This window comes from Pelobates fuscus, chromosome 1 (genome assembly GCF_036172605.1).
Source record: "Pelobates fuscus isolate aPelFus1 chromosome 1, aPelFus1.pri, whole genome shotgun sequence".
Taxonomy (NCBI): Eukaryota; Metazoa; Chordata; class Amphibia; order Anura; family Pelobatidae; genus Pelobates; species Pelobates fuscus.
This window is the reverse complement of record NC_086317.1, coordinates 32,440,374-32,468,056: the sequence shown is the minus strand read 5'-3', so window position 1 is coordinate 32,468,056 and position 27,683 is coordinate 32,440,374. Positions and strand designations below refer to the sequence as shown.

Genomic DNA, 27,683 nt, shown 5'->3' with positions numbered 1-27,683 from the left:
GTGCAAAACATATTCTTGAAATATAACACACATTGTTCTGTACATTGTTTTTTCTTCCAGTTATTACAGAATAGAGCAATCAAGATTTTACATTTCCAATAAATAAATTACATGAAAGTTTTTTTATTTTTTATTATCAAATGATACCTTGTTGCACCCCCATGGCTGTCAATCAGACAACCTGTTCTGTTACTGCCTGGTTTTTAGTTCAGTGGAAGTAAACAATTGCAAAGAGCACCAGCCTTGCAAAGTCTTCTCATTGAACTGCATTAGGCAGTCTGTGATTGGACAGCCACAGAAAGTATGGGCGGGGTTAGAAGGGGAAGGATTGCACAGGCTGCAGAGAAGAGAACTGCAGATTTTTCAAAGCTCATATGTCGGGTAACTTTGGGACGACACACTGTATGATTAGACACACTGGCATGATTAGACAGTGTGAAAACCTGCACCCATTCCATTATAAGCAGTCACTAAAGTAAAATCTAAATAAATAATGTGTAATATCTAGGGGCTAAAAGGAGCAGGGGGTGGATTTGGGGAGGGCTATTGATAAAACAAACACATCAATAACAATACCAGAATTGCTCTGATTTCTCTTTTTAGGTTGAAGTAACACCGTAGGCACCATTACCACTTCAGCCGATTGATGTGCTTATGGTGCCTGTAGTTCATGGGCACTGGGTCCCTGCTGCTAATCACTGGTAATTGGTTTACTCGCCATTTTGCATAGAGGCTAGAGCCCTATCAGCCTGCAGCCCAGCCCTTTAATACAAAATAGCTGAGGCGGAGGCACGTTCTGTCTTGAGTCATGTCAATTACCAATTCATACCAGAGATTACTAATGTTCTCAGGTTATCATTGCTCGCTATCCCTAAAATGGCGTACAGTGGAGCATAGATGCAGTGATGCAAAACCTGGTGCCCCTGGTCTCATGCACCACAACCACTTCAATCAGTTGAAGTGGTTATGTTGCCTACGCCGTTCCTGTAAATAAGTATTTATTTCTAGCATCTGTCAACAGTAGCATTGTTATTGAAAAACTATAAACATTATCACTCATGGTTTTCCAGTTGGGTTTCATGATCTCATGATGTCAAAGGACAATATTTTCGCAAAGACGGAACTTTGCCACACTGGGGAACGATGGGAAAAATACATTAATTTACATGAAATGCCCTGTTACAAGCCTTTCAGAAAGGAGCACTGATGTCGAGAGTAGTTGAATTACTGAAATATATATACAGTAACAGCTATTTTTAATCAAATGATTCAGAACTATACTTACTTCATTTAGGATACTACTTTAGGGTATGCAGAGCCCAGTACCCACAAAAATCCCTACTTACTAGGCAAGATGTGCACATATAACATGAGACTGGCCCCGTGATTGATCTAATTTGGCCTCCACACTGCCAAATTCTGCTACTGGAAGAAAAGGCAGTTTTTTAAAAAACTGCGTGCAAATTATCTCTTTGGATGCAGTTGGATAGCGTAGTGACATGATATCCTTCAAGATGTACGTCTGAAAACATTGAGCAAAGTGTAATATTTACTGGATTTCACAAGCAATAAAACATCAAACCATGCAACCAATAAAATTATCTTGGACAATCCCACTGTCATACACCAGCAGCAAGGATCTCATAGAATTCTTTGAAGCCAAACCTTCATCATTGTGGAATTTTGTGGTTCTTAATGCTATTCCTAAATCGGTTTTCATAAGAACGTAATTGTAGGTCAGATCTCCCGGACATTTATGGTCAGAAAGCCATCATCCCGACCTTATAAAAATAATATTTAGAGCATTCCAAATAAGTGCAGTCTTGTTGTAAAATCTATTAGGCAAATGTCTATTAGGCACATGTCTTGTGCCAAAAACATAATGTTCAAAAAGCATGATATCCAGCTGCCTGCACCATTTATCTTGGGATAAGTACCGTATAAAAGCATTAGGGAGTTTTACAGACTGTAATAGTTCAGACTTCGGACATTTTTTTTTCATTTGTTTTGCATAAAACAGGACTTTGCTTTTGTAAGACTCCCAGATAAAAGCTGATGACATTTCCCCCGGCGCTCTGGATAAAAAGTAATCTTCGATATAAAAGGAGACTGTTAATAGTGCGGGGGCAATTTGGACAGTTTGTTAGGTATATTTGTTCTTAGACATCTCTACACTTCATTAATTTTCATTTGTGGAAAGGAAATTATAGAAGGACATTTTTTCTATGCAGTACAGAAAATCTTTTGAAACAGAACAGGATTGTTTCCATTAAATTCCCATGAAAACTAAATATGTAATCATTAAATTCGCTGTGGAGCATCACAGTGTATTGTAATGTTGAAGCAAATAGCTGTGTTCTTATGGTTTCATTTTACTAACACTGACTGCCATTAGGCACTTTCTTTGCACTATTAAACAGCAATTAAAACAAGACCACACCTTAGCGTACTAATGGGGGAGAGGGGTGCACAAAGCAGCAACCCCGTTCCACCTATCACTCTTTGCAATGGCTGTCACGTCCTGTTCTTGCTGCAGATCATTTCTGGCGTGGCTTCTGGTATCCAGTACTCTTTTTACAATTCGTGTTTAGTTTTTCTTGTTTTTTTCTGGTTCTTTATTCCATGTCTGGTTTTCTTTATGCTGGGTTTTCTGGGTTCATTCCTGTATTCCGTTCCTGGAATTCCCAGTCTCTTGGATTCCTTTAAATGTTTGTTTTATGTTGCCACACCCGTTCCTTTTCCATTAATCCTTTTGTTTCAATTGTTTCCTGCAGGCAGTTGCTACAAGTCCTCTGCCCTTTTCTTGCAGGTAAGTGCTGTGTGTGTTTTATTATTGTTTATTTAGTCATGCATATCTAGGTAGATAGGACCCACCTTAATTGGAGGACTTTGACGTAGTTGGTGGGCTGCATACATTTTGGACATTTATGTATGTCTAAATCTCCAATGTTTTACATATATAGTACTTGGTTATGTCTCCTTGTTTTGCCTCGTATTGTTTTATTTTGTATTCCCAGTCCATGTACAGTCCTGTCCTGCCCTGTTCATGTTTCCCTCATGTCTTGTGTACATGTTATAGGTTCTGCTTTCTTTCCTTCTCTGGTTCTGGGTTCTACTAGTTTTGTCTTGTTTTCTTGTATGGTGCCTGCTCTAGTCTTGCCTTGTTTCTAGTACTGGATACATACCTGCTGCAGAGCCTTCCCATCCAGATCAGGGAGGTCTGCATGTTATCTCCTAGTTCATGGGATCCGCAGAAGCTGCATCAGGGCCCTGGTCTTTGGCCGCACAAACCCTGGTGCTCAACACCAGGGGGTGTGTGGTTACCCTGCACCAGGCCCTGATGGTTTTATTTCCACGAGGTTGACTCTGATCATCATCAGGCACACAGGGGTCCCAGTTTCTGTACCGCCACCCGTGAGAGTGGCTACACTGGACACGCTAGAAGATTTAATTATCCTCTACACGTGTCTAGCAGGGAGGGAGCTGCCTCACACTGATACAGGCCTTGGGGGGCAGACCTAAATGTCACCCATACTCATTCCCTGTAAACTGCATTTCAGAAAAGAAGGAGTCCCTGCTTCCCACCCACTAGACACCAGGGACGATAGTGCCTCCATCCTCCGCTCCTGGCCATTGTGCATATGCAGGGCCGGCCTTAGGGGTGTGCGAGCTGTGCAGCCGCACAGGGCGCCATGTAGCAGGGGGCGCCGTGCGGCCGCACAGCCGGCCGGGATTTAAAAAAAAAAGAACATTTTTTTTTTCAAATTTGCAGCGGGGGCGGAGCTTACTGTGCGGCGGGGCGGAGCTAAAAGCGCCGGAAAACTGCTGCAGGGGAAGCAGGAAGGAGTCCCTGCTTCCCCACCAAACAGTCACCAGGAGCTGCACTGCCTCCACAATGAACTCCACAGGTAACTGTGGGATTGTCAGGTGAGTGTGACTCTCTGCCTGTGTGTATTACTGTCTGTGTGTGTATGACTGTCTGCCTCTGTGTGTATGACTGTCTGCCTGTGTGTGTGTGTGTATGACTGTCTGCCTCTGTGTGTGTGTATTACTGTCTGTGTCTGTGTGTATGACTGACTGTCTGCCTGTGTGTGTGTGTGAGACTGTCTGCCTTTGTGTGTCTGTGTGTGTGTGTATGACTGTCTTCCTGTGTGTGTGTGTGTGTGTATGGCCGTCTGACTGTGTGTGTGCGTGTGTGTGTGTCACATACAACCAATACACGCATATCACACACTGTTAATACACCCATTACAAATATCACACATAGCATACATATCAAACACCGTCATCACACCTACTATCACATACACAGACAACACAAACATTACAGCATACATGGATGACGGGGGGGGGGCGCTGTGAAGATTTTTCGCACAGGGCGTCTAAATGCCTAAGGCCGGCCCTGTGCATATGTGACATAGTCTGTATGTGTCTGTGTGATTAGGTATACACATATGCACGTGTAAGTGACTGTGTGCTTATGTATGTTATGGCGGTGTGTAATTGTGTGTCTGTGTATGTGAGTGCATCCATTTTTGTATTGAGTGCATATATGATTGCATTTCTATGTATATATGCATTTATGTATGAATGAATGTATAAACATCAGAATTTAACAATATACAAGTAATATATATGCTTAGAAAACTATGAAAAAGTCCAAGGGACACGGTCCACAATATTCCACTTATTGCCAGATGTTTCTGCTTCTCATGGAGCTGGGAGCTATTTTCGAGGGTACATAAAAGAAAATGGAAAGGAGAACCAATTGTGATGTATTTCTTGCAACCTGGAGGACACACAACATAGAAGGGTCTAAGTGCCCACTCACATATTATGGAGCTTCAGAACCAGCTCCAGTATAAATTGCATGCAGTGTTATAACCCTCACCTATGGATATCTATACTCTTTTCATAAACCTCAGTAGTGGTAAATGTACAGTAATATTGTAGCTATACAATGGGGGAGATTTCATCTCAAGCTCAATATTTCTGGCGTTGGGTGATATAATTCCTACCTTAAGGATGGTCCTTTATTACACTTTTTTCAACAGCATAAACACAAATGTGAAACAGAAAAACAACACAATATGCTAGTCTCTGTTAATTTACGGTGTAAGTATTTCCCAAAAGGTGCCAGGACCGAAAATAATAAAATGGTAAACACAGTACGAAAGTAAACATATAATTAAAAAAATCCAAAACTCGTTTGGTTATACAATATACTTTTTCAAGTGAAATGCAAGAGTATCTGGCATATTGGATTATATAGGGCATGGGAATTTTCAAAGAATGTCATATACCTACTGTAGTGCCCTTGTGGCCTCTCAATATTTAGGTATGGCATCTAGAAGTCTAGGAACCCAGATAGCAGAGCAAGTGAACGGCTCTGACAACGACAGGCAAAAAAGTGGTGAAAAAGAGTCAGACACAAATATTGACCATTTTAAAGTAAGTGATGGGGATGAAGCCCAAGAAGACAAAGGCTAAGCTTAACCCTTATCTGCTTCCCAAGCAAAGGTATAACAAACCTGATGTCAATCCACCGCTGGCAGCCTCACCACTACAACTGGAAGACCCTCCGACATCGGCAACAACCATATTGAGCTTGGAAGAGTCCACTACAAAGATAAAAACTTTTCTCCATGTGCATAGGAGGGATTTTTAGGCAGATGTTACCAGTCTTGCGCTTGAGTTGGCAAAAAAGATCAATGCTCTTGGCGAACGAGCAATCAAACTCGAGACCAAAATGGATGAGCTAGTTGATTCCCACAACTCCATGGTGGACAGACAAGAAAACGTATCACTTACATTCAAAGGAATGGAACAAAAAATAGCAGACCTTGAAGATTGATCAAGGTAAAATAATATACGGTTCTGGGGAATACCAGATTTTGTTTTGTATACCAAATTGGAAGACTTCATAAAAGAACATGTACAACAGTTGCTTCCTGAATACCCAGTGACCACATTTTTTTTAGACCAAACGCACATATAACCCAAGGGCGCTTTGCCCCTGCATTATCATCTAAAAATGGTATTGCAATAATTAATTTCTACCAGCACATAGTCTACTGAAGAATACATCCGGATCTTCTAAAAGAATTCCTGAAAATTTCTCATCTATTCAATTGTACCCAGATTTATCATCCTACACAATGTCATGGCCTAGTAACTTGAGCAGTCAGAGAACACAAATCCTTTACAAACCCAAATAAGCTTTTTAGAATTCAAAATGGCACCAAGAAAGTCATTAATCTGAATTCAGAGGGGATGCAGTTACTAAACCAATGGGACATAATAGCCACAAGAACTCTAGCACGTTAGGCATACATACCAGGACCATCTACCAGGAATACCAGGGAATGGATCAAAGTTCCGGAAATACTCTTTCTACTCTTATGACAAATATAGTAGAATAGACTATATCTTAACCCATCACTCCCACGACACTTCAAAGCCCCCTAAGAAAATCATATAATATATAATGACTTTCAATGTGAAAGAAACTGGATTTATGTAAAAAATTTACTGGAATTCAAAAGTGCTGCAATTCCTAGAGGGGTGGAGACATGAAAGAAGCTATTGGGTAGAAGTGAGATGAACTGGGTCTTTTACCTAAAAACGTTAAGAGCCTTAATGCATGCAGAACTCTAACTTATTTTTTTTTGTTTCATTTTATATAAAATGTATTTATTTATTTTTTACCCCTTTTAATCTTGATTTTATGTATTTTGTATTTTTTTTAATTTTTTTTATTTAAAGCATTTTTATTGATGCAATTGTACAGTTTGACATAGTTTACAAATTTACTATCAGAGCCACTTGAGTGTTATTCAACATGGTAAATCACATTCCTCGTCTATGTATCGGCTAGTACCTATCTGAACTTGTGCCACATCGCGCATTACTCTAGCCTACTATTGTGGCTACCTCCGCGATAGAAAAAGAAGAGCTAAAACTACCTAGAATCGTGGCTTAATCTCGTGAACCATAACCTTACTTAACTGTTTTCTTTTTTACTTTGAACTAGACTCTCCGCTTCATATGCTGTCCCTGTGTGTGTACCTGTTCGCCATCCTCCTTCCCTCCTATCAAATTGGTTCCCCCCGGGTTTCCCCCCAAGGTCTCCCTCCAGTGCTCGTGTATTTATAGATATTACAGCTTGATTACTCCCTTTTCCGGTGTGGGAATTGATTGAGAGTAGTGTGGGCTATAGCTCATGACCCTCAGTTGGTCATGCTTTTCTCATTTCTTCCTGTTTGAGGTGAAGCCGAGGTCACCCCTCCTCTCCCCCGACCGTTTCCCTCCCCCCTGTCTCCCCCCTGGTTTCTGTGCTGGAGTGCACTGTCGCAGCCGCCTCTCCCTCCCCTCCTCCCCCCACCATCCCCCCCCCGGTCATTGTAGGGATTGGGGCATTGGGAGACCTGTTCCTATGGCTGGTGCGTACGTCTCCCTGCGGTGTCTCGTTTGTCCCCTCCTTCCCCCAGTGCCCCTGCTAGAGGAGGGATCGGGGCTATTGGACTCCAGGCTTGGGGGGGGGGGGGGTATGGGCAGATATAGAGATGTACAGCATAGAGAGGGTAAAGTGGGCGAAGGGTCAGTTTAGGACCACCTTGTTTCAGATGGTATTCTCAGGCCTCTCCCCCCCATCGGGGCCGCCTCTTGCCCCCCGCGGGGCTGTCAGCCCCCGCCCTCGCGCCCCCCGTCCACTTGCTGGGTCGTCTGAGAGCCATTTTGTCCAGTGGTACCAGGTCTGGTAATATCGTTGGGTCCGCCCCGTTGATGTCAAAATTAGTTCTTCAATTTCTCTGATTTCTTCCACTCTTTTTACCCAGTCTCTAGTGGTGGGTACTGTTTTTCGTCTCCAGTGGCTGGGTATCAGGCTACGTGCCGCATTGAGTAAGTGCGGTATCACTGTCTTTTTGTATTTCGTAGGTGGCATAGAGGTGACATGTAACAGATAGGATTCAGGGGTGAGCTCTACACTGGCGTCTGTTATATCGGTAATGATCTTGTGCACCCCCTCCCAGAAGGGTTTGATGTTGTGGCAGTTCCACCAAATGTGGAATTGTGTGCCCAGTTCCTTTTCGCAGCGCCAGCAGTCTGGGTTGCCGCTTAGGTCCGCTGCGGAAAGCCTTGCAGGGGTCTTATACCAGTGGGTAACTAGCTTGTATCCCGATTCCTGGTACTTTGTGCTAATTGAGGATTTGTGTATGTTCACAAATACTTCTAGCCATTGGTCATCCGTGAGAGTGTGTCCCAGGTCTTTCGCTCAGTACTTAGTATAATATGGGGGTTGATTTCCTCTCTGGTATTTTGTATTTTTTATGCTTTTTTTATTTTATAATCTTTATTTGATTCCCATGTGTTTCATTTTTTTCCACTATATTTGATTTAGGTCCCCACTTTTTGCAGAAGTACATTATTTGAACTTAACAATCCATTTGGACTTCGTGTTCAATGTTTATTTTTACCCTTACCAGTACTCTTATTAAATAACTTTTTACATGCAGCCTCATCCAATATTGATGCCGCTAACGGTCATTCGATTCGTGAGTGCGACATCATACATCTGAGGGAGCGATGATTTGCTTAAAATGCCCTTTTCTAAAAAGGTACAGCTATTTGCAATAAGGCCCCCTGACTGTCCCTGATTTTATTTGCAATTAATTTGTGTCATTTCATTGCCGAGTCACGTGACATGCCATCCTGATCTGTGTCCGTGACTTGATCCTCCTTATGATTTTATTCTACATTCATTCCCTCCTCTTGCTTCCACATTTATATAAATATATATCTTCCCTTCTGCAAGAATAGTTTTTCCCAATAGTCCAAACAATTGTATTTAATGAATGGGGTTTAAAGCTACGTAAGAATTAGGTCATGTGATCATAATTAAGGTCCCATAACCTGTGATACCATTTGACCGCACATTTCAAAATGTCCATGCCCGATATAACTCAATATGCCAGGTACTCTTATTATTCACTTGAAAAAGCCTATAGTATAGGTGAAACGCGTTGTGAATTTTTACATTTATATTTATTGGTAAAATAAAGTAAATTTGGCTTACATTCACATTAAATTTGGCCACATGATTTTTTAAATTTATTTCTTTTTACAGTTAACCATTTTATGTGATTTTAGTTTTGATCGTGGTTCCTTCTGGGCAATATTTCACTGCCGACCTCAACACAACTCATCCTTGGTGGGGACAATACTACCTATGCTGACTATATTGAGTGGCAAAGCTGCTCCCATAAATGAGAGTACGGTTCTTACACCTCTTTATTTACCTAAATAAACAGAGCAGTATATTGTTTTTTTCGGGCTTCAACATTTATGTTTATGCTGATGGATAACAAAATAACATTCTTATACCATGTAAGCTCATTGAGCAGGGCCCTCAACCCCCTCTGTTCCTGTACGTCCAGTGGTCTGATCTCAATTATGTGTCTGTTAGTCCACCCATTGTACAGCGCTACGGAATTTGTTGGCGCTATATAAATAATAAAATAATAATAATGATAATACCACCCTACACACAAGGTGGAAAAGGGGGATTAATAGAAACACATACAAAAGGTCATGAGAAATTTTCAGTGTGCCAACATACATACCCGCCCAGGAGTGCAAAGAGCCTAAATATGCCTCTCCACCTTTGTGTTGATAGAGTGTCTGATAAAGACAAAAACATCTGAAAGGGACATTACTAAACATCAAGATGTAAGCATGCATGCAATCCAGATACTTCAAATAATACTTGCATACTTCATCTATTCTACCATCTTACCCTACCCTACCATCTTACTTTTCTAGTTGGAAGAGAGTGACCCTCAAATCATCAAAGTACTTGTACATATTCCAGAAATGTTTGCATTTGGTGCTATCGTGCGACCAACTTCCAATGCGAGACGATGGAAAACAAGTACGAGTTTAAAAGACCCACCATTGACTTGCAAAAGAAATAAAGATCATGCTCAAAATGACCACCTGTAATCTGGACTGTACCTAGTCTATTCTGAGGCTTGTAGTGTTTATAGGATGGAGAGACCTGCAAGCAACATGTTCTCTTCTCCAAACAATTAGGGACACAAAGTTCATTTCTTGCCAAATGCCTTTTGTAGTTCACAGATACAAGCTGAGAAATTTAAAGTAACGCATACATATGCACTATTGTAATATTTATATTGCAATAATTTAACAGATATAAACTAAACGACAAAAACTACAATTTAGCAAACAAATGTAAACATTTGTTGCACAACTGTCAAATCATTTTTTTGGCCAAGTGGTCTTGTTGATGACAAATGAATTAAACAAAACTCTTTCCAGACAATACGAAAAAAACAAACAAAAACAAACATTCTATGCTTTACTGACTTTGATTGCTGTTAACCATTTCACTACTAACCCTTTATTAAAAATACCAGTCGTGACACTGGGGTGTGTAGAGGTATAAACTCGCATTATTTTTTTGTGTGTGAAACCCTCAGATCACCCAAGAGACCAGCTCTGTGTTGGGAAGACTTACAAGATGTGCACCGTCACCGCATTAATCAATGGGTAGGGGCAACCTGAGATCCTGGCACACAAATGAAATAACACTCCCTCCTTTTGAGCACACACACCAAACTTTGAGGCTAATTTAGTCCCAGAATTGCCCATCCAATGGCACCATCTGTCAATCCTCTCTTCCATTATCAGACTGCCAAACTTGGTCATCCTAGCAGGTTTATTCAATGAAGGGAAAATTGTTGGAAATACAAACGGATTTAAAATTTTAGACCAAAACAGAGGAAGCATAGCTGACTGAGGGAATTTTTCTAATTCAGCCATTTTTTACTTGAATTTTGAATTTACTTTGAATTCCCAATAATTCTCACATTAGTGAATAACCCTGTCGAAGTAAGAAGGTTAATGAATGGGAGCATAGCTAGCAACATTGAGGCAGGGGAGGGATTATGGCATTGGGAATGAGTTTGCGGGTGACACATACACATAGACAGCCACCACACACTAAGCAGCAATGTCACCATCGAGGCTCTTCGCAAACTATGCAGAGACCCAATCGGTGACAGAGCGGCTTGAAGTGTTAAACTGTTTGAAAATTATTTAACATTTGAAAGTAGAAATATATTTCTCGATTCTGGGCGCCATAACCACTTTTATTATAATTAAGTGGTTTATAGGTGTCCTGAGTGGTCCTTTAAGAAAATGGTTAGTGCAAAGACGTAGTGCATATTAAGTGGCAAGATAGAAAGAATTTGGCTTGAGTTCATTTCTGTTTGTTAACCCCCACCCCATGATTTATCAGGTTAAGCAGGGCTCTGTAAGTCAGTACACAAAGACACAAATTATTATTAATCAAACACATTTTTATTATACATTTGTGTAAACTATTCATTCAGCAAAATTAGAGAACCAAAACAATTTTAATGTGAACTGATTAAACTGAAAGAAAACAGAAACAAAAACATTGAATATGATCAAATTCTCAAACAAAATGCATGTTAATAAGGCTTTAATGTTGGTGATTTTTTTTTTGTATGTAAAATATAGAAACTAAAAAGGGCAAGTAGTTCAGATTGTAATTTGATTGAAATAATAACATTAACAAAGTAGGTAATACATTATTACCAGAAAAAAATGGCATTTCTGAAGACATTGAAAAAGGTTTTAATGGATACACAAAATGCATTGGTTATTTTCACACCTGTTAAAATGCATTGTTTTCAGTTACTAACAGATACATTTACAAGGATTGCTGATGCTCAAGTAGATTGACACGTTCCTAATCCTGCACTACGCCCAAATATAGACCACCTTGTTTAGTTCTGCTCCGTTACAGTAAGTTAATCATAGGGAAAATAATGGTCACTGACCAAGTGTGTTCTCAAGTGTCATCGTTATATTTTCATTTTTGGGATGAGACCTGACTATACCGTAAACAATGAGAGAATTGGCTTAGTGGAAGGATTGTGCAATATTGAACATGAGATGAACTCCTACTAGGCCCAGATCCTGGTATGCAGCAGAAAGACCAATAATCAAACATGTTCCGAAATCTTTTCTGCTAAAGCATTGACCACAAGCTTAGTCCAAAATAGCTGCATAGGAAGGAAACCATTAGAGATTTTCTACAAATGAATAATTTTCGCCCAAATTTTGCAAATACGTGGTCAGCTCGCTGCAACTTACTGCCAAGAAAAAGATTTTTCGCGCCTTTTTCCAACAACCAAATGTCACAAAAAGAGCGTGAGACTGGTGGGGTCCAATGGATCGCAATGCTTCTTAATTCACACATCCTGATCTCCTCCATGGAACAGAGATTATAATAAATTTGTGTATAGCTGCGGGATAAATTTATGCGTACTGGCTAATCTAGATGCAGAGTTTAGTTTCTGTTCTGTTACAGTGTAAATTCTCTTAGGAACTGTGTTGCAGAATACTGTGGAAAAACTGCATTAACCTTGTCTTCAAGTGTGTCTTTATAGGTTTGGCTTTCGAAAGGGTAGTCCTCCATGTGGTAACTGTATTCCGCGATGCAGGTTATAAATCCCTGATGTTTGTATCGCCTCAAAAAGATGCTTGTGTGCATTGCTAAGTCAAATCCTGGTATACAAAATACCTCTCGACAAATAGATTATTTATTGGATTTTGCCACAAATATAAATTCTTTACATCCATAAAACTCGTAGAAAAAGCTCTTTGATTTATAGATTCTAAAATAAGAAACAAATGAACTTTTTTTTTGTCTTTCATAAACAATGAAATTAGTAAATATCTAAGCAGATTGAAATGTACAGGACTTATGGAATATCTCTCTAGGGGCTTATAAAGTCTGTTGCCATTCATAACGCAGTCTACAGGGACAATTTAATGGTAAACGTGGAGCAATAATTTGAAAAGTCTTGCACAATAGGATATTATATTCTTTCTTGCTTGTTCCTTTCTTTACTGAAGCTATTTGTGTTAAATAAATAAAACAAAATGACCAGTTTTAAAGTAATGTATCCTGAACCAACAGCCAAAAAACGCAGCTGCGGAGATGTAGGGGGTCAATATTTCGGCTGTGATCACAGATGTAGTTTGCGTTTCTGTATTTTGTAGCCAGGATTTGGTTGACTCTTAAAATGTCAGTACGACAATTACGAATATGCAGAGAGCGAAAGTTAAAAAAAAAATAAAATAAAAAATTCAGAATTACCTCTATGAGCACAGATGAGGCACTAGTGGAGGGCTATATTTTTCAATCGAGAGTTTGATCATGCCACTGCCCCAGAAACAAACAAGGAACCAATGAATGTGTGCACTTGTGAGTATTACTCCCAGTGCGCAGAATAGAGGTTTTATATTTTAATGTCTCACGGACCAATCTGGAGTTTTATCGCATTTCTTACCCATTTTATACCCGATTAAGAATTCCCAGGGATACAGGTTGGTGCTTTGCCAGTTTTACCAGGCACAAAGCACAGAAATAGTTAATCACATAATATTATCTTTAAACTATCAACCATTACAGGTTCTGCACCATAAAAAATAATTGTCCAATCCAGCTTCCCCTTCTATGGCAATGTATAATTTATTCACACCTGTTGCAGCGTACCCACGACGCATGTGTTGCCGGCACTAAAGGTCTTTCCAGTTTCTGATTTCCTCCTAATAGACTGCACCAAGTATGGCCTTTAGGATGACAGGCTGGGAGGAGGGCTTCAGCTGGCCAAGGCACAATATATATCAAGGGTTAAGCTCAGGCAAGGTAGCAAAGGCAGGTATGAGAAGAGTAAGAGTAGTAGTGGTTGCTGGTTTATAAGAGAAAAACACAATTTGAGAGCATTAGTCGCTGGATATCATGGTTTAAATTCGTATGGCTATTCAGGCAAAAATAACCAATTATCATTGAAGAGGTTTACTCTAGACCAGCAGTAGGCATCTTTTTGGCACTCCAGATGCTGCGGACTTCATTTCCCAAAATCCTCTTACAGCCATAACGCTGGCAAAGCATCAGGGGAGATGTCGTTTACAACATCAGGGTTGCCAAAGGTTGCCTACCCCTGAACTAGACATTACAAATGATGGTAACATAAGAGAGGATGCAAACGAGTTTAGGCAAATCGAACATTGACAAGTAATTGTAAGAGTCAGCTTGATCTCTGGGGAACCAAAGAAATACACACCAACATATTTGTATTGGAAATGCTTTGTAAAGTTAAACAGTATATAAATAAATAATAAAAAATAAAATAAAAAGTTGTTAGCGCTAACCATTTTAGAAAGCATGTCTTTCAGGAATTTGGGATATATGCAAAGCGGTGCTATAGTAGAAAGAACTGACTGCTATGTCATTTTAACAATTATATCAAACTGGTGCAGGACTCTGGGGTGATAAGGTCTTACCTGCAAAAGTGGTGTGAGGAAATAAATGGAGGCAGTCATTTGTGCACACCAAGGCAGACAGGATTAAATACATTTTCTAATGCTCTGCTCAGACCATTTCGAAGTACATTTTAGCTAACTATCCGTTAACTACTTAGCGATATCTGAGGTATTTCCCATTAATTATAGGGCAGGAAAAGGGCGGCATTCCCAATGGTGAGATTGTTTGTCCAAAAATGGTGTCATTCTGCCAATTTAAGTCAGAGCTAAATAGAATCACTTCATCCAGTCTGGAGGATCCAGAGCTGCTGGGGCATTCTATATTGCTCTGCACAGCAAACCACTGGGGCAAACACATCAGTTTTTAGATGGACAGATCCCAGGTATTTGCCCAACATAATATAATTCCACATTCAGTCCAGATAAGACAACAAATTCAATGAATTGTTGAATGCTGGAGGACTTTGATGTGTTAGACAAATTTATAAAAACATAGGTTGTTAATACATCTATAAGAATAAAAATACTGTACATACTAGTTTTCCCATTTGGTATTGGAAGCCCAGCATTTAAGGTTATAAGTAATAACATTGATTTTTATTTTAGGAATGTCTTTTTTTTAATAATATTTCCACAAAATGGTACGGGGGTTAAGACCGTTTTGGGACAATGAGGTTCCTCAGCATGTCGAAGGAGTTTCCATCCGGATGGACAGAGACAATATCCTTCCCTTCCTGGAGCACTTGAAGAAATCCTGAATCGTCCAAGCCAACTATCCAAGCCAACGGGCCGTCTTCGCTACCGAGCCGAACCTGGCACCCACTGCAAGAGTGCGAGAATAGGAAAGGTCAGCCATGACACACTGTGCACGATCAAATACACATTAAATCAAGCTTTAAATAATCGGATAAAAATCCGTGGATATAATCTGTATAAAAATCAAAAAACTGACATAGCGTAATACAGTATAAAATAGAGTGTATATATAAGCTTGATGATAGATACACTCACAAACAAACGTGAAATCAGGCTACTCACCCTCTCAGGGGTAGTATGATGTATGATGAATATACTTGAATATCATCCCATGGAGTATATGTGGATAAAGGAAATCAGAGATAGTGAAGTTTGTTAAAAAAGTACAAAATCACTTTTATTGGTCGCACTTACATATAGGAATCTCAAAAAGAGCATGTCTCCATATAACATGGAACTCCAAACAGTGTGGTCACAAATCCAATAGGAAATTCAGGAGCAGGTATATGTTGGCTGTCTATACCCCTGAGAGGGTGAGAAGCCTGATTTCACGTTTGTTTGTGAGTGTATCTATCATCACGCTTATATATACACTCTATTTTATACTGTATTACGCTATGTCAGTTTTTTGTATATATATTCAACGTATTCTGGGTGTTTTCCACTTTTTACTTGGTTGTATATTTCTTTAGGTGTCTGTGAGGTACACCTGGGATCACTTTCAGTTGTACGTTTTTATCACATATCTTTAGTGTGTATACTCTCTTTTGCTTATATAAGCTTTAAATAATGTCAGAAAATATAGAATTTATATTTAGCTTCTATATATCTATGTATTTAAATATTTCATCCAGTGTCTCTAATGTCACTTTTTCCCCCTGCGTTATAAACTAACATTATTTTGTGTTATAGTTCCTGAAAATAAAAGAGGACATATAATATTACCCCAACAGAACAATATTTTGTAATGAAGATATATAAATGAATAACTCTTAAGAGTATCTTCTGGGTTATGCTTGCTCCATAGTGGCATCCATCTCTATCCTTCTTTATTCAGACGTACCACTTACTCTGTTAAGAACATGCATTATTTGAATGTCTGAAACCTTCTCAGACTGCATTTTTGAGGTCCCAGCAGTTGTCCATGGTGCCATTTACTACTTGACTAATGGGGCTTATCAGATCTGACCCCTGAAACTTAATTTGTATTGTGTGCTTTTTCTTGACTTCCTGTGTATATCCATTTGTCCTTGCTTTTTTGCTGTGTAGTTTTAGAACTTTAATTATAAAGTAGTAACTTTTCCTTATGTATAGCCCGTAACTTAACAAAACTTGATAATAGCTAGAGATTACGTAAAGTTCCACTTCCGTTCTTCACATACAGCTACAAAAGGGCAAAAGAAGGCAAAGACCATGCGTTACTGCTAGGGACGCAAAGATGGGGGTAGCTAGTAAGAAGATCCAAGAACGTGAATGGCATTAAAATAAGGCTTACATTTAAAAAAAAAAAAAAAAAAAAAATTATGTTGCTGTTTGCTGCGTATGGGGCTGCGTTATTGCACACCAGTCAGTTCTCATGATGACCCATGTCCAGTGCAGAAACGCCTTTAATGGGGACGTGAGCGTCATAACAGCAATAACAGCAATGGAAAAAGGTGGCTTAGTCTAAAAAATCTAGCTTTCTTCGAGATCAGGTGGGAGGCCATCATTTATCTGGGGAAGAGATGGCAACAAGATGCACTATGGGAAGAAGGCAGGCCAGCGGAGGCAGTGTGATGCTGTAGGCAATGTTCTGCTGCAAAACCTTGGGTCCTGCCATTCATGTGGATGCTAATTTTAGGCATACCACCTACCTAAAGATTGATGCTGATCACATAACACCCCTACAGGACAATTGTGTTCCCTAATGGCAGCGGCCTCTTTAAGCAGTATGATGCACCCCGTACTTGGTGGGATACAGTGACATTCAACTGTTACTACAAATGCGTGAATGCACTGACCACCAGCAGAACTGAAGAAGGAAGATATGTACAGAACGGAGGGGCATTTATCTACAATTCCAATTGACTTTGATGGTGACTTTGGCACATAAATCATTTGTAGAGCGTTTCTAACATACAGTAATCATTTGAACTGCTGATCCAAATGAATTCAAATCGAGCCCATAGTACTTTTCATATCTGCACCCCTTCACAACATTTAGAGATACACTAGTGTGAAAGGGATTTTATTTTTCTGGAAGATAAAATGGAAGATTGGATGTTTATTTACAAACACATTGTGCCAACCAAAAGGAAACACTATATGGAAGGAAGACAAAACAAAACAAAACAAAAAAAGGACAGAGGAATATGTGCAGATAGTGCTGAACAATGTGCAGAGCATTTATAGGTCTGTCTGACACCTTAACAGATCAAAATGAGTCTCAGCCAATCTAATACATTTGTTTTCCCTTTAATACACTTTCAGTGCCATACAGATTCTTGGTCCCAAAGCACATATTTGTTTTTAAATAAAAGCATCAAGCAATGGTGTAATGTTCTGTGTTAAAGGAGTATTCTTAGTCTTCTTATCAGAGTTGAACAATGCCCTTATCTTCATGATAAATGTTGGGGATATGAGTGCACAGATGTATAAATAAAAACAAGCCATGTCTAAAGGGAGCTTAATCCCTGCCTACAGAATATGGAAGGGCCATGATAAGTTATCGTTGTGTTGTTTCAACTATTCAGTAAGTGAACTTTTGCCCCGTTCTCTGCAAATGTGCCACGGAAAAAAAACTAGAAACTCTCACCTGTGTAGCCAATGTTTATAGTAGACTGGTAGAATGCCATTGGGTCCATCCTTCTGAAAGGCATTCATTAGGTTCTCTAAAGTCGTTACTGCCCTGGCAATCAAGTAATCAACCCTTAGTGGTTTAAGATTTGTGTTATTTCTCCTGTTATGGTCCATGATGAGGTCATTGATGCAGATTGTTGGATTGCTGTTACTGACGTTGAATCCACAACCTACAATGAAGAAATATCAACTGTTATTTTGAGAGAAAAATACTTTAGATGCTACTGGAAAAGATTCTGGGATTTTATTTACAATGTCGCCACCTCTGTTTTTTTCCTGGGTTGCAAAACTGAAATTGCGGATTTATAAGGAAATCTTGCAGCATTTGGCCACAAAGCAGCAAATGACTTTATAAAATGTGTAAATGTTCACAAAATCTCAGAAACTCCCACTGACACCAGACTCTGGATGCTCTTATGCTTCAGGAAATATAATTAATGGTACATGGGAAATCGATGAAACGTGGAGCCAGCAATCTAATGGCTGAGGTACACAGGATAACCTTGAATGGAGCGAAAGATGGCTTTCAAAATGTGGACTGCGTGGTTCTGATGTATATTTAGGAAGAGTAGAAGAACAGTGACATCACTTGATGTAGATGGGATGAAAGCAAGAGACAGACAGACAGACAGGAGGAGATACAGATGGCCAGGGTAATGAGAATTTAACAAATTGGCTTCCCCAGGCTTTGAAAATGGTAGAATGGGTGTCAGGAACTGTCACAAAAGCAAAGATTAAAAAAACAAAAACAAATAATAGCATGCTGTGTGCCCCTCATCATGCCAGCCTAGACACATGCCTTGTTGGCCTATTGGGAAATACATCTCTAATAAGGGGTCATTAAAGACAGTTTAGTTCAGAGGCATGGAGGGGCAAAAAAATAAAAGGAAACATTACATCTTTCCTCTTTATGTTTCCTTTTCTACTCGGACAGTTTTTTTTTTAATTAATCACATTTTCACATCAAAAGCTTTTATCAAATTAATTCCTTACCGACAATTGCCTGCTAATGTTTAGCAAGTGATGCTTACTGATATTTTTGAAGTTTTGGAGCTCTACCCATTGACATACTGTACATGCCTACTAATTCTAAGGGTTGTAGTGTATTCCTAACAAGCAGAAGCACCCTGATTTGAGCTCTGCATTCATACAGGACGCTGTGATAAAATACTACATACCAATTAATATGTGAAACATGTCTCCCATTAACGTTGAGTTCACCAAGACACCTCCAAGCTTCATTAGGTCTTTGTAATAGATATCATTTGGCCATTTTACTTTTAACTCAATGTCCTGGGGGGGAAAAAAATAGACAAAAAACAAACTTCATTTTGAGTATTCCCAACTCGGAAAACATTATATACAAAGTTACAGAGTTTCAGGCTATCAATGCTAGGCTGGTAAACTAAGGATGGCAAACATTATCTGTTTACCAGTCTTAAAGTAGATCTGTAACTTTCGTGGAACATCTCTAGTTAGGGTCAGGAGGCCAAGGGGTACTGTGGCTGGTAGGTTTTACTTACCTGAAGCTATACCTAGCAGCCGCCACCATCTTTTTCCTCTTGGCACTTTCATTTACTCTGACGCATGTGCAAGAGTAGAACACAGAGGTCCACGGAGGATACCACAAAACTCTCCATAGATGCCATCTCGCAATGACTTGTAGAATGGAAACATTATACAAGTCAGCTATGGTCTAAATTTGGCTATTTTTTTCTTTAAAGTTGCTTGGTTACACCCTCAAAAAAAAAAGTTTTTCATAAAGATAAAATCATTATGAAATGCTCACAAAGACTATGTTGGAATTTCACTGAGAAGATGGGTTAAGACAAACTGGGATTACTTTACGTATTTTTTCTTCGCTTGACAAAATGGTGGAGCTACCGCCATCAAGCTTTTTAAAGCTTCCAGACATCATACGTGGCTGATGAGGGGAAAATATTTTTTTTTGTCTACGACCTGACTTCGACTGCTGGCAGATTAAGAACCCAGAGCTGAAAGGAGCAGAAAAGAGACAATGGTGGTGGCTGTGAGGCTCAGGGAAGGAAAGTCACTAAAAGAGGTAAAGTCAAAATATGCAGAGACCCCAGAAGGTGACAGAGCAGCTTTAAATTTGAAATTCACTTTGGATTTCCAGCAATTCTTACTTTAGTGAATAACTCTGAAAGTATTCAAAGTGTTTTCTGATGTTGGCATATCTCTGGAGAACTCTCCTATTCACAAGTTAAACTGCAGACTCTGTATAAATGTATAAACTTCACTGTTTTTCTCAAGCAATGGTTGCAGTGTTTAGATGCAGGGAGGGGATACTATAGATTTAGTCAGCAGCAGAGAGACTTAAGATCGCACAAGGATCTAAACATGCCACCAGCCTCCACTCTTCACCGTCAGTATACGTAAGGTGAACAGGTCGGTATCTTCATGACCCCAGGTTCCTGTATTACTACTTGGCTTCAGCGGCTATCTAAGGATGCTTTATGGTTTTTCTGGTTGTACAGTAGAATGAGAAAAGTTTAGCCCTTTAAATGCAAAATTATTAAAATATCTAGAAAATGTGACAAAATTGTTTACTTTACTAAAAGCTTGAATGTTAAAGTACTTTATAAAATAGGAAATCTCAGAAACTCTATAACGTCTCTAACACAATATCGCAGATAATATTAATGCAAAACGTTCTATATAGAAATGATAGCAAAACGTACATTCTATCTTTGAAACAAAAAACAAATGTTATTAAAATTATAAAATAACTAAGTTTTATGGAATACATTTAAATATGAAAATGCTTTCTATAATTTATATTTGGAATTCTGCAATGTCTGATCACTGGTGATAAAAGCACAGTTAATAATGGCAGACCCATCATTCCTGCAAACTTTCACCACTCTTTACAATTGCGGCATTTGCTGCATAGGATATAATGCATACTTAGTACATTAGGTGCTAAGAAAATAAATATAAATTTTTTTTAAGGCAACCCAAGCATCGAACAACAAGCAGAGTCGTAAAGCCTTGGTAATTCACCTCTTCCCCAGCCCACGTATTACAAAGGTGAATTAAAAGTGTATTTTCTTTGCCAATTCAATCAGCGTACTAGGCTGTGGCATTCATCAAAGCAAATACATCTGCTTGCGTTTAGTAGGTCTGCTGCTAGCACTTCATTGAGAGCTCCCCATGGGCGAAACTTCAATATGTGCCCCATTTGGCTTAGAAAGATTTAAGGGAAGAATGTTTGAGGCTTGGGAACCCCAGCAGGAGGTAACACTTGACGTGCCGGATTACAGAGCTGTACATAAAGGTAACAGATCGAGAACCGACTGATGTTGGAGAAATCGGCCATGACGGCCTGCCACTCCAAGTTCAGCCTTTTTCATCTTCAAGACACCTAGTCTAAGGAACGCTTACACCACTGATGTATGGGTGCAAGGAATGCACATTTTATACATGGGAATGGAATATACGAGGCAAGCTATGCAGTGCAGTATATAAAGTCACAGTGTAAATGTGCGGAAGTCACTGGTTTCGTGTAATATGGGAAACATATGCTTTTGTTAAGAACTCCTGTAGAATAGCAAAGGTTTATGGTTAGCAAATATTAGGCCAGCACAGCAGCCATATAAAGAGCTATGAAGTGCTGAACAAGACTGCTTTTCATCACAGAGCCCTGACTGGTTGATTTTCTCAGGAGATAATGTGCTAACTTTCTCCACATGATGTATAGCTAGCATACGAGGAGGAGACGTTAATGGAGATGAGGGTTTATTACACCAGTATGCGATTCAAAAGAGGTCAGATAAATAAATTGTATGTAGGTTGGTGAGCAGGTCCTTCGAGGGTAGAAGTGAAAAAAAAAAAAGATATAGAAATGTATGTCAAGGTCTCACACCTGCAGACCTATGAGCTCAACAAGGTTCTCAGGGTTCCTGTATGTACACCAACCTCCCTGAATGTTCCATAGGGACCACGTTTTATCAATGATTAAACAGACTGTTTTTTTTTTTTAACGTACATCGGTGTTGCCGGGAGAAAGGAGGGGGGTGTTAAGCTCTGGTTCTCTACTCTGAGAACCAGAATCATTTATACACTGTGTTAGCCGAACAAATCCATTGGTGACCTAGCCATCTATCTTTTTAGCTCATTTGGCTTTTTAACGCAAATGATAACACGATTCACCGTAATATTAAAATATATATATATATATTCTTTTTTTAAAGTGTCTTGTTTTTAATTTATTGTTGGATAAAATGTTAAAATTATAGAATTAAAAAAAAAAAAAATAAGGGAATAGTTATAAAGTTATAGCTTTCTGAAGTGTAACTGTGCCCCCTTAGCCGTGCCCATTATTTTCACAAGGTAGATTCCTTATTAGACATTCTCTGAATATGCACACTTAGCCAATGAGTTATCAGTGTGAGCGGAGTTTTCTATCACTATTCTATTATTATCTACCTAATGAATTAGCATGGAGGGCAGACAGTGCAAAACACAATCAATAACAGAATATAAAGAATGTGCTCACTCTAAACTCCAATCCCCAGGGGGTTAATACAACAAACCAATTTAATAATAATAGAATGATTATCCTCCCTGAGAAAGGTTTACAGACGAAATGTTGGTGGGTTTTCTTTTTCATTTGGTATCCGCTCATCTCCATCTTACACCGGTATTGGCAGTTATTAATGGTATGTCATTCTATTTTTTGTTTCATATCTTGGGATATCACACTTTTGATGCCGTCATGTTTGTGTATGACTTGTCATGTTGTGGTCCTCCCTCAACTTTTCTACAATCCTAGGAGATATCACAACTGATGGCTGTGGGATTCGAGCATTAATCTATGGAGGCTCATGCCATCTCGCGAGATCTTCCATACACCTCAGTGTTGTACCCTCACATGCACTGATGAAGATCCTGGCAAATTAAGGATCAGGAGCTGAAGAGGACCAAGAGGAAGTCAATGTAGGCAGCCGTGAGGGACAACTACAGGTAAGTAAACCTACCTTCCCCGGCACCAACTGGCCACCAGACCCAACACCAGATCTGTCACTTTCGAGGGCCTTTGCCAAGTACGTATTGACCACTGAAAGTGACAGATCCACTTTTAATATTTTATTTTATTTTAAACTCTTCATGTACAAAGACCGGGACAGAGGGATGAATGGAAACGGTGTATGTAGCAAAAAATGATGCAGACAATAGACAATGCTATATAAAATAAATTCATAGTACCTCATATCCGGGTATTGATGTGACACTCTCCACCACGGCGAGAGCCATTAGATGCTGCACGAACGCAATGCGTTGCCCCAGTGAGGATGATAGAGGAACTGAAATATGTACTGTGATCATGGCACAACCCTTAGGGCTCAGCCAAACATTCCCGCCACGACCTACCGAAATAAAAATACACAGCACACTCTAAGAAAATCTAATTATTCCATTCATTCTCACTCATAGACCTATGCTTCTGAAAATAACCTCTTCATAAACTGGCCACCTCTCCAATCTCTCATCCTTTTTGTAAACTCAAGAAGACATCTAATTTCCCAAACTGGTCTCTCTAACTTGTACAGCATGGATGGATACATGAGACAGGGGGGATATGATAGAAACATTTAAATACATAAAGGGAATCAACACAGTAAAGTAAAACTATATTTAAAAGAAGAAAAACTATCACAAAAAGAGGACACAGTCTTAAATTAGAGGGACAAAGGTTTAAAAATAATATCAGGAAGGATTACTTTACTGAGAGGGTAGTGGATGCATGGAATAGCCTTCCAGCTGAAGTGGTAGAGGTTAACACAGTGAGGGAGTTTAAGCATGTGTGGGATAGGCATAAGGCTATCCTAACTATAAGATGAGGCTAGGGACTAATACAAATATTTAGAAAATTGGGCAGACTAGATGGGGCGAATGGTTCTTATCTGCCGTCACATTCTATGTTTCCATGTCACCGGACCTTACCCCCTCTCCATTGTTTCCTACTTCTATTGTAACCCATCACTGACCACGACAACTCCAGTTCGATCCCCACTCACTGTATCGAACAGATTCCCTGCATGCACATGTTAATCGATAATTATATGTTACCTCTCGTTCTATGTACCCTTTATTAATATAGCTGCTCACTAATGATAACTATAGCAACACTGTCCAGATTCCAAGTGGACAATTTTTATATTTTTGAAATGGATAATGTACTTTATGACCGATTATCAATGATAACAATATCATTGTTAATTTGTGTAAAACACGGTTGATAATTGTGTTCTATGAGAATTGTGAAATAATACTGACGAACAAGACTACCACCAAAACGCCAGGTCTGATGAGGTCACGTCCAACATGTAGGGACATGTGCCCATTATTGCATGAGTAATTGTGGTGAGACTTTGTAACAGGAAAAGCAATACACTAGTCAGAATAGCCAGCTGCAAATAGGGACTGTCTCAATCAAATCAGGACACTTGGCAAGTATAATTTTACATCTCTGCATGCTGTCTATCGATTTGTATAGCACATAAATAGAGCAAGCAAGTCAGGGGTAGGTAACATTTGGCACTGCAGGTGTTGTGGAGATCTCCCCTGATGCAATGTTGCACACCCCTGCCTCAATTAATATCTTTTCCAAGTCAGACACGTGTAAGTGAATGGCCTGGTTTACTCTTGAAGTCAAGTTCTAAGGTACAGCATGTTTGAATTCTCACACATTTTAATCTCAGCTCAACTTTATTCTTTGTGAATATGCTTTCAATATCACAGAAATCCACTTCAATTAGACCTACAAAAACATGTGCTTTAACTGCAATCAGTGCTTTACAAAATAGTTCTATAAATGCAATACTTTGTTCCTGTTGTGAGCTAGTTGCCCAATTACACACATTATGTTCGCATTCAGTATTCCCACTGCAGATGCGATCTAAAAAACCTGTGTTACTCTGACCATTTAAAGTGTTTGGAGCTGGGTGGGATTACACAGACAATGAAAATCTCACAAGCATAGCAGGCGATTTCAAGACAAGAGATTGAATGTTGTGGACAAACTGGATTAAGACTCTCTAGGGGGTATGTATGAAAATGTCACACGTTTCAAAACCACAGCTACTGATATTTTTAATGAGGTGTAATATTGCACCTTTGAAGTGTCTTTTTTTTTTATTCCTCAGCAGCAAAAGAACTTAAAAATATTTATTGCGACAAATTAAACTACATCATTGTATCAACAGAAGGTATACATTCTACCAAAAGCGTCTGACGCTATATACACAAGGATAGACTTTGCGAGAGACTTAACTTACATCACAACTCCCATCACTTTAATCTCATCCAAGATTACAGTAGTTAAAAAAATAAATAAAAAACAACATACAGTCAAATGTCATCTTGCTGATAAGTGCACCTTTAAAAATAACCCTGTGAATCTTACATAGAATGTGACGGCAGACAAGAACCATTCGGCCCATCTAGTCTGCCCAATTTTCTAAATACTTTTATGGGTCCCTGGCCTTATCTTATAAAAAACAACCAAAAATAAACAACATATCTTATGCCTATCCCACGCATGCTTAAACTCCCTCACTGTGTTAACCTCTACCACTTCAGCTGGAAGGCTATTTCATGCATCCACTACCCTCTCCGTAAAGTAATACTTCCTGAAATTATTTTTAAACCTATAGAAACATAGAACTTTAGTTCAAAAAATAATCAAATAACCATCGCTTCCGTAGACCACTGCATTTGATCTATAGACCGTGCTAGCAGAAGGCATACATAAATCTGTATTTTTTACCAATATCACGGCTGAGCCACAGTCACAGAGGAATAAACCTACTGTAACATTTAATCTATATATTTGTAGGGGATTTCACGGACACTAAGTATAGATTAAATGTTATAATATAGCCCAAATAGAACTGAGACTATCTGCTACTGACAGATCACGAATAAGAAATTGGTTTATATTGTAAAGATAGCAATACCAATCATTAAGCTTCAGTTGGTCTATTTAACAAAGAAAAAAAAAATAATGAACAACAAACACAAATACAAGAAAACATAAAACCCAGTTGCAATAGATTTGTTTTCCCAAATCAGATCACATTCACTGCTGGCCATCTATCTGCATGTTTTCGGTTTCTTTTTAATTGAAAGAAATCCTCTGACCTTTGCCTTGTGTCTGCTGGCCTGCGATCGCGATTAACCCCATTTCCTTTGGTTCGTGAAACATCAGCCTGAGAGTGATGGGAAAGGAAAACAATCAGTTAGAACAGGAAATGGAGACAAATAAAACCTAAGTAACTGTGAAATGAGAAATCGGCATCACTTTGCAATACTAATGTAAGGGCTTAGAGTCAGACCAAAGAACACATTAGCTCTTGCATATGGATACAGGTGGGAAAACAACCGTGTATATAAGGCACAATCACACAGTTTACTGTAAATAGATTATTTACTAGAAAATAGAATTGCAACAAGAAGAGCCTCTAGTGCAGGGGTAGGCAACCTTTAGCACTCCAGATGATTTGGGCTTCATCTCATCCGATTCTTTGCCAGCATTATAGCTGTAAAAGCATTATGGGAGACGTAGTCCATAACCTCTGGAGTGCTGAAGGCTGCTTATCCCTGCTATAGTGGCTGTCACTCACTCCGGTATCCTTACAGCTCAATGTAAACATTGCCTTTTCTAAGAAAAAGGCAGTATTTGCATTGCTGAGTCTATGTGAAGCAGTCTCTGTGCACCAGAACCACTTTATTAAGCAGAGCTCTGCAACTATACACATAGCAATGCATAGCTATGGAAGTGCATCATTGTTTCTCAGTAGTAAAACACAAAAAGGTGTGATTGTAGGAATGTATCACAATGATGCACAACATGATAACTAACCTTAACGTAAATTTAATGGCAGTGTGTCTCATGATACATAATGTGCTCTGCTTGAATTGCAACGTTAAGCTACAAATGTAAATCTGTGGAATCTACCCTGCATCCTACTGAAAGCTTTGAGAGACCAGAGATCGGCTGTGAGACTGTAGCCAGTTCCTGTTGTGCAGTGTTATGGATCATGGAGGCCAAGAAGAGCTCGAAGATTTGCACCCAGAAGGGATGGGGGCATTCAGAGGGGACTGCATTTAAAATGCATTTAAACAAAAATAGCAGTAAATAAACAGAGTACGACATAAAGGGTAAATGTGTTCTTACAAACATTTTAAAAGTAACTAAACCATTTTATCGAAATAACATTTAGCCTAATTCTTTCAATTTATATGTTAACATTTCCATCTTGCAAACAATAAAACCTACTCTATACATTTAGAATTTCAAGAGAGCTGCGACTTTTGAAATGCACAGGGAGTGTAGCAATAATGTGTAGCTGCTTTCTGATTTTTATTTTATTTTTTTTTAAAAGCTCAATGATTACAAAAGTCTTTGAAAGAAACATTTGACTTGGCAGACCTTAAAAGTTCTGGAGTGAAAATAGTTGGTTTTATGGAGTTATTGAAAATTAGTCATTGGTTATGAGATTGCCAATATTTCAAGATGGCAGGTTTATGGCAACCCAAGGTAAACCGCCACTGACTGTGAGCACCGAATTGCATTTTAGAATTCAAAGAGCCCTGTAGGATTCAGCAAAACAAGCGTAAAACATTTAACGAGCAGCGAGAAAAGGGTTTCAAAGTATAACTTTCCCCTGAGAACTAATTAG

The 27,683-nt window shown here is 39.1% G+C and overlaps 1 protein-coding gene across 2 annotated transcripts in view; it reads right to left on the bottom strand.

The window, feature by feature from the left end:
- Positions 1 to 14,904: 14,904 nt before the first annotated feature.
- Positions 14,905 to 27,683, bottom strand: part of HLCS (holocarboxylase synthetase) — a 151,676-nt gene continuing 138,897 nt past the window's right edge. For both annotated transcript variants that reach the window (XM_063447365.1, XM_063447374.1), the window contains exons 8-12: positions 26,143 to 26,210; positions 23,206 to 23,366; positions 19,155 to 19,269; positions 17,933 to 18,146; positions 14,905 to 15,204 (exon numbers count right to left, since the gene is read on the bottom strand). In XM_063447365.1, coding sequence (XP_063303435.1) covers positions 15,033 to 15,204; positions 17,933 to 18,146; positions 19,155 to 19,269; positions 23,206 to 23,366; positions 26,143 to 26,210 — 730 coding nt within the window. In that variant the 3' untranslated portion in view covers positions 14,905 to 15,032. The remainder of the gene's footprint in view (positions 15,205 to 17,932; positions 18,147 to 19,154; positions 19,270 to 23,205; positions 23,367 to 26,142; positions 26,211 to 27,683) is intronic.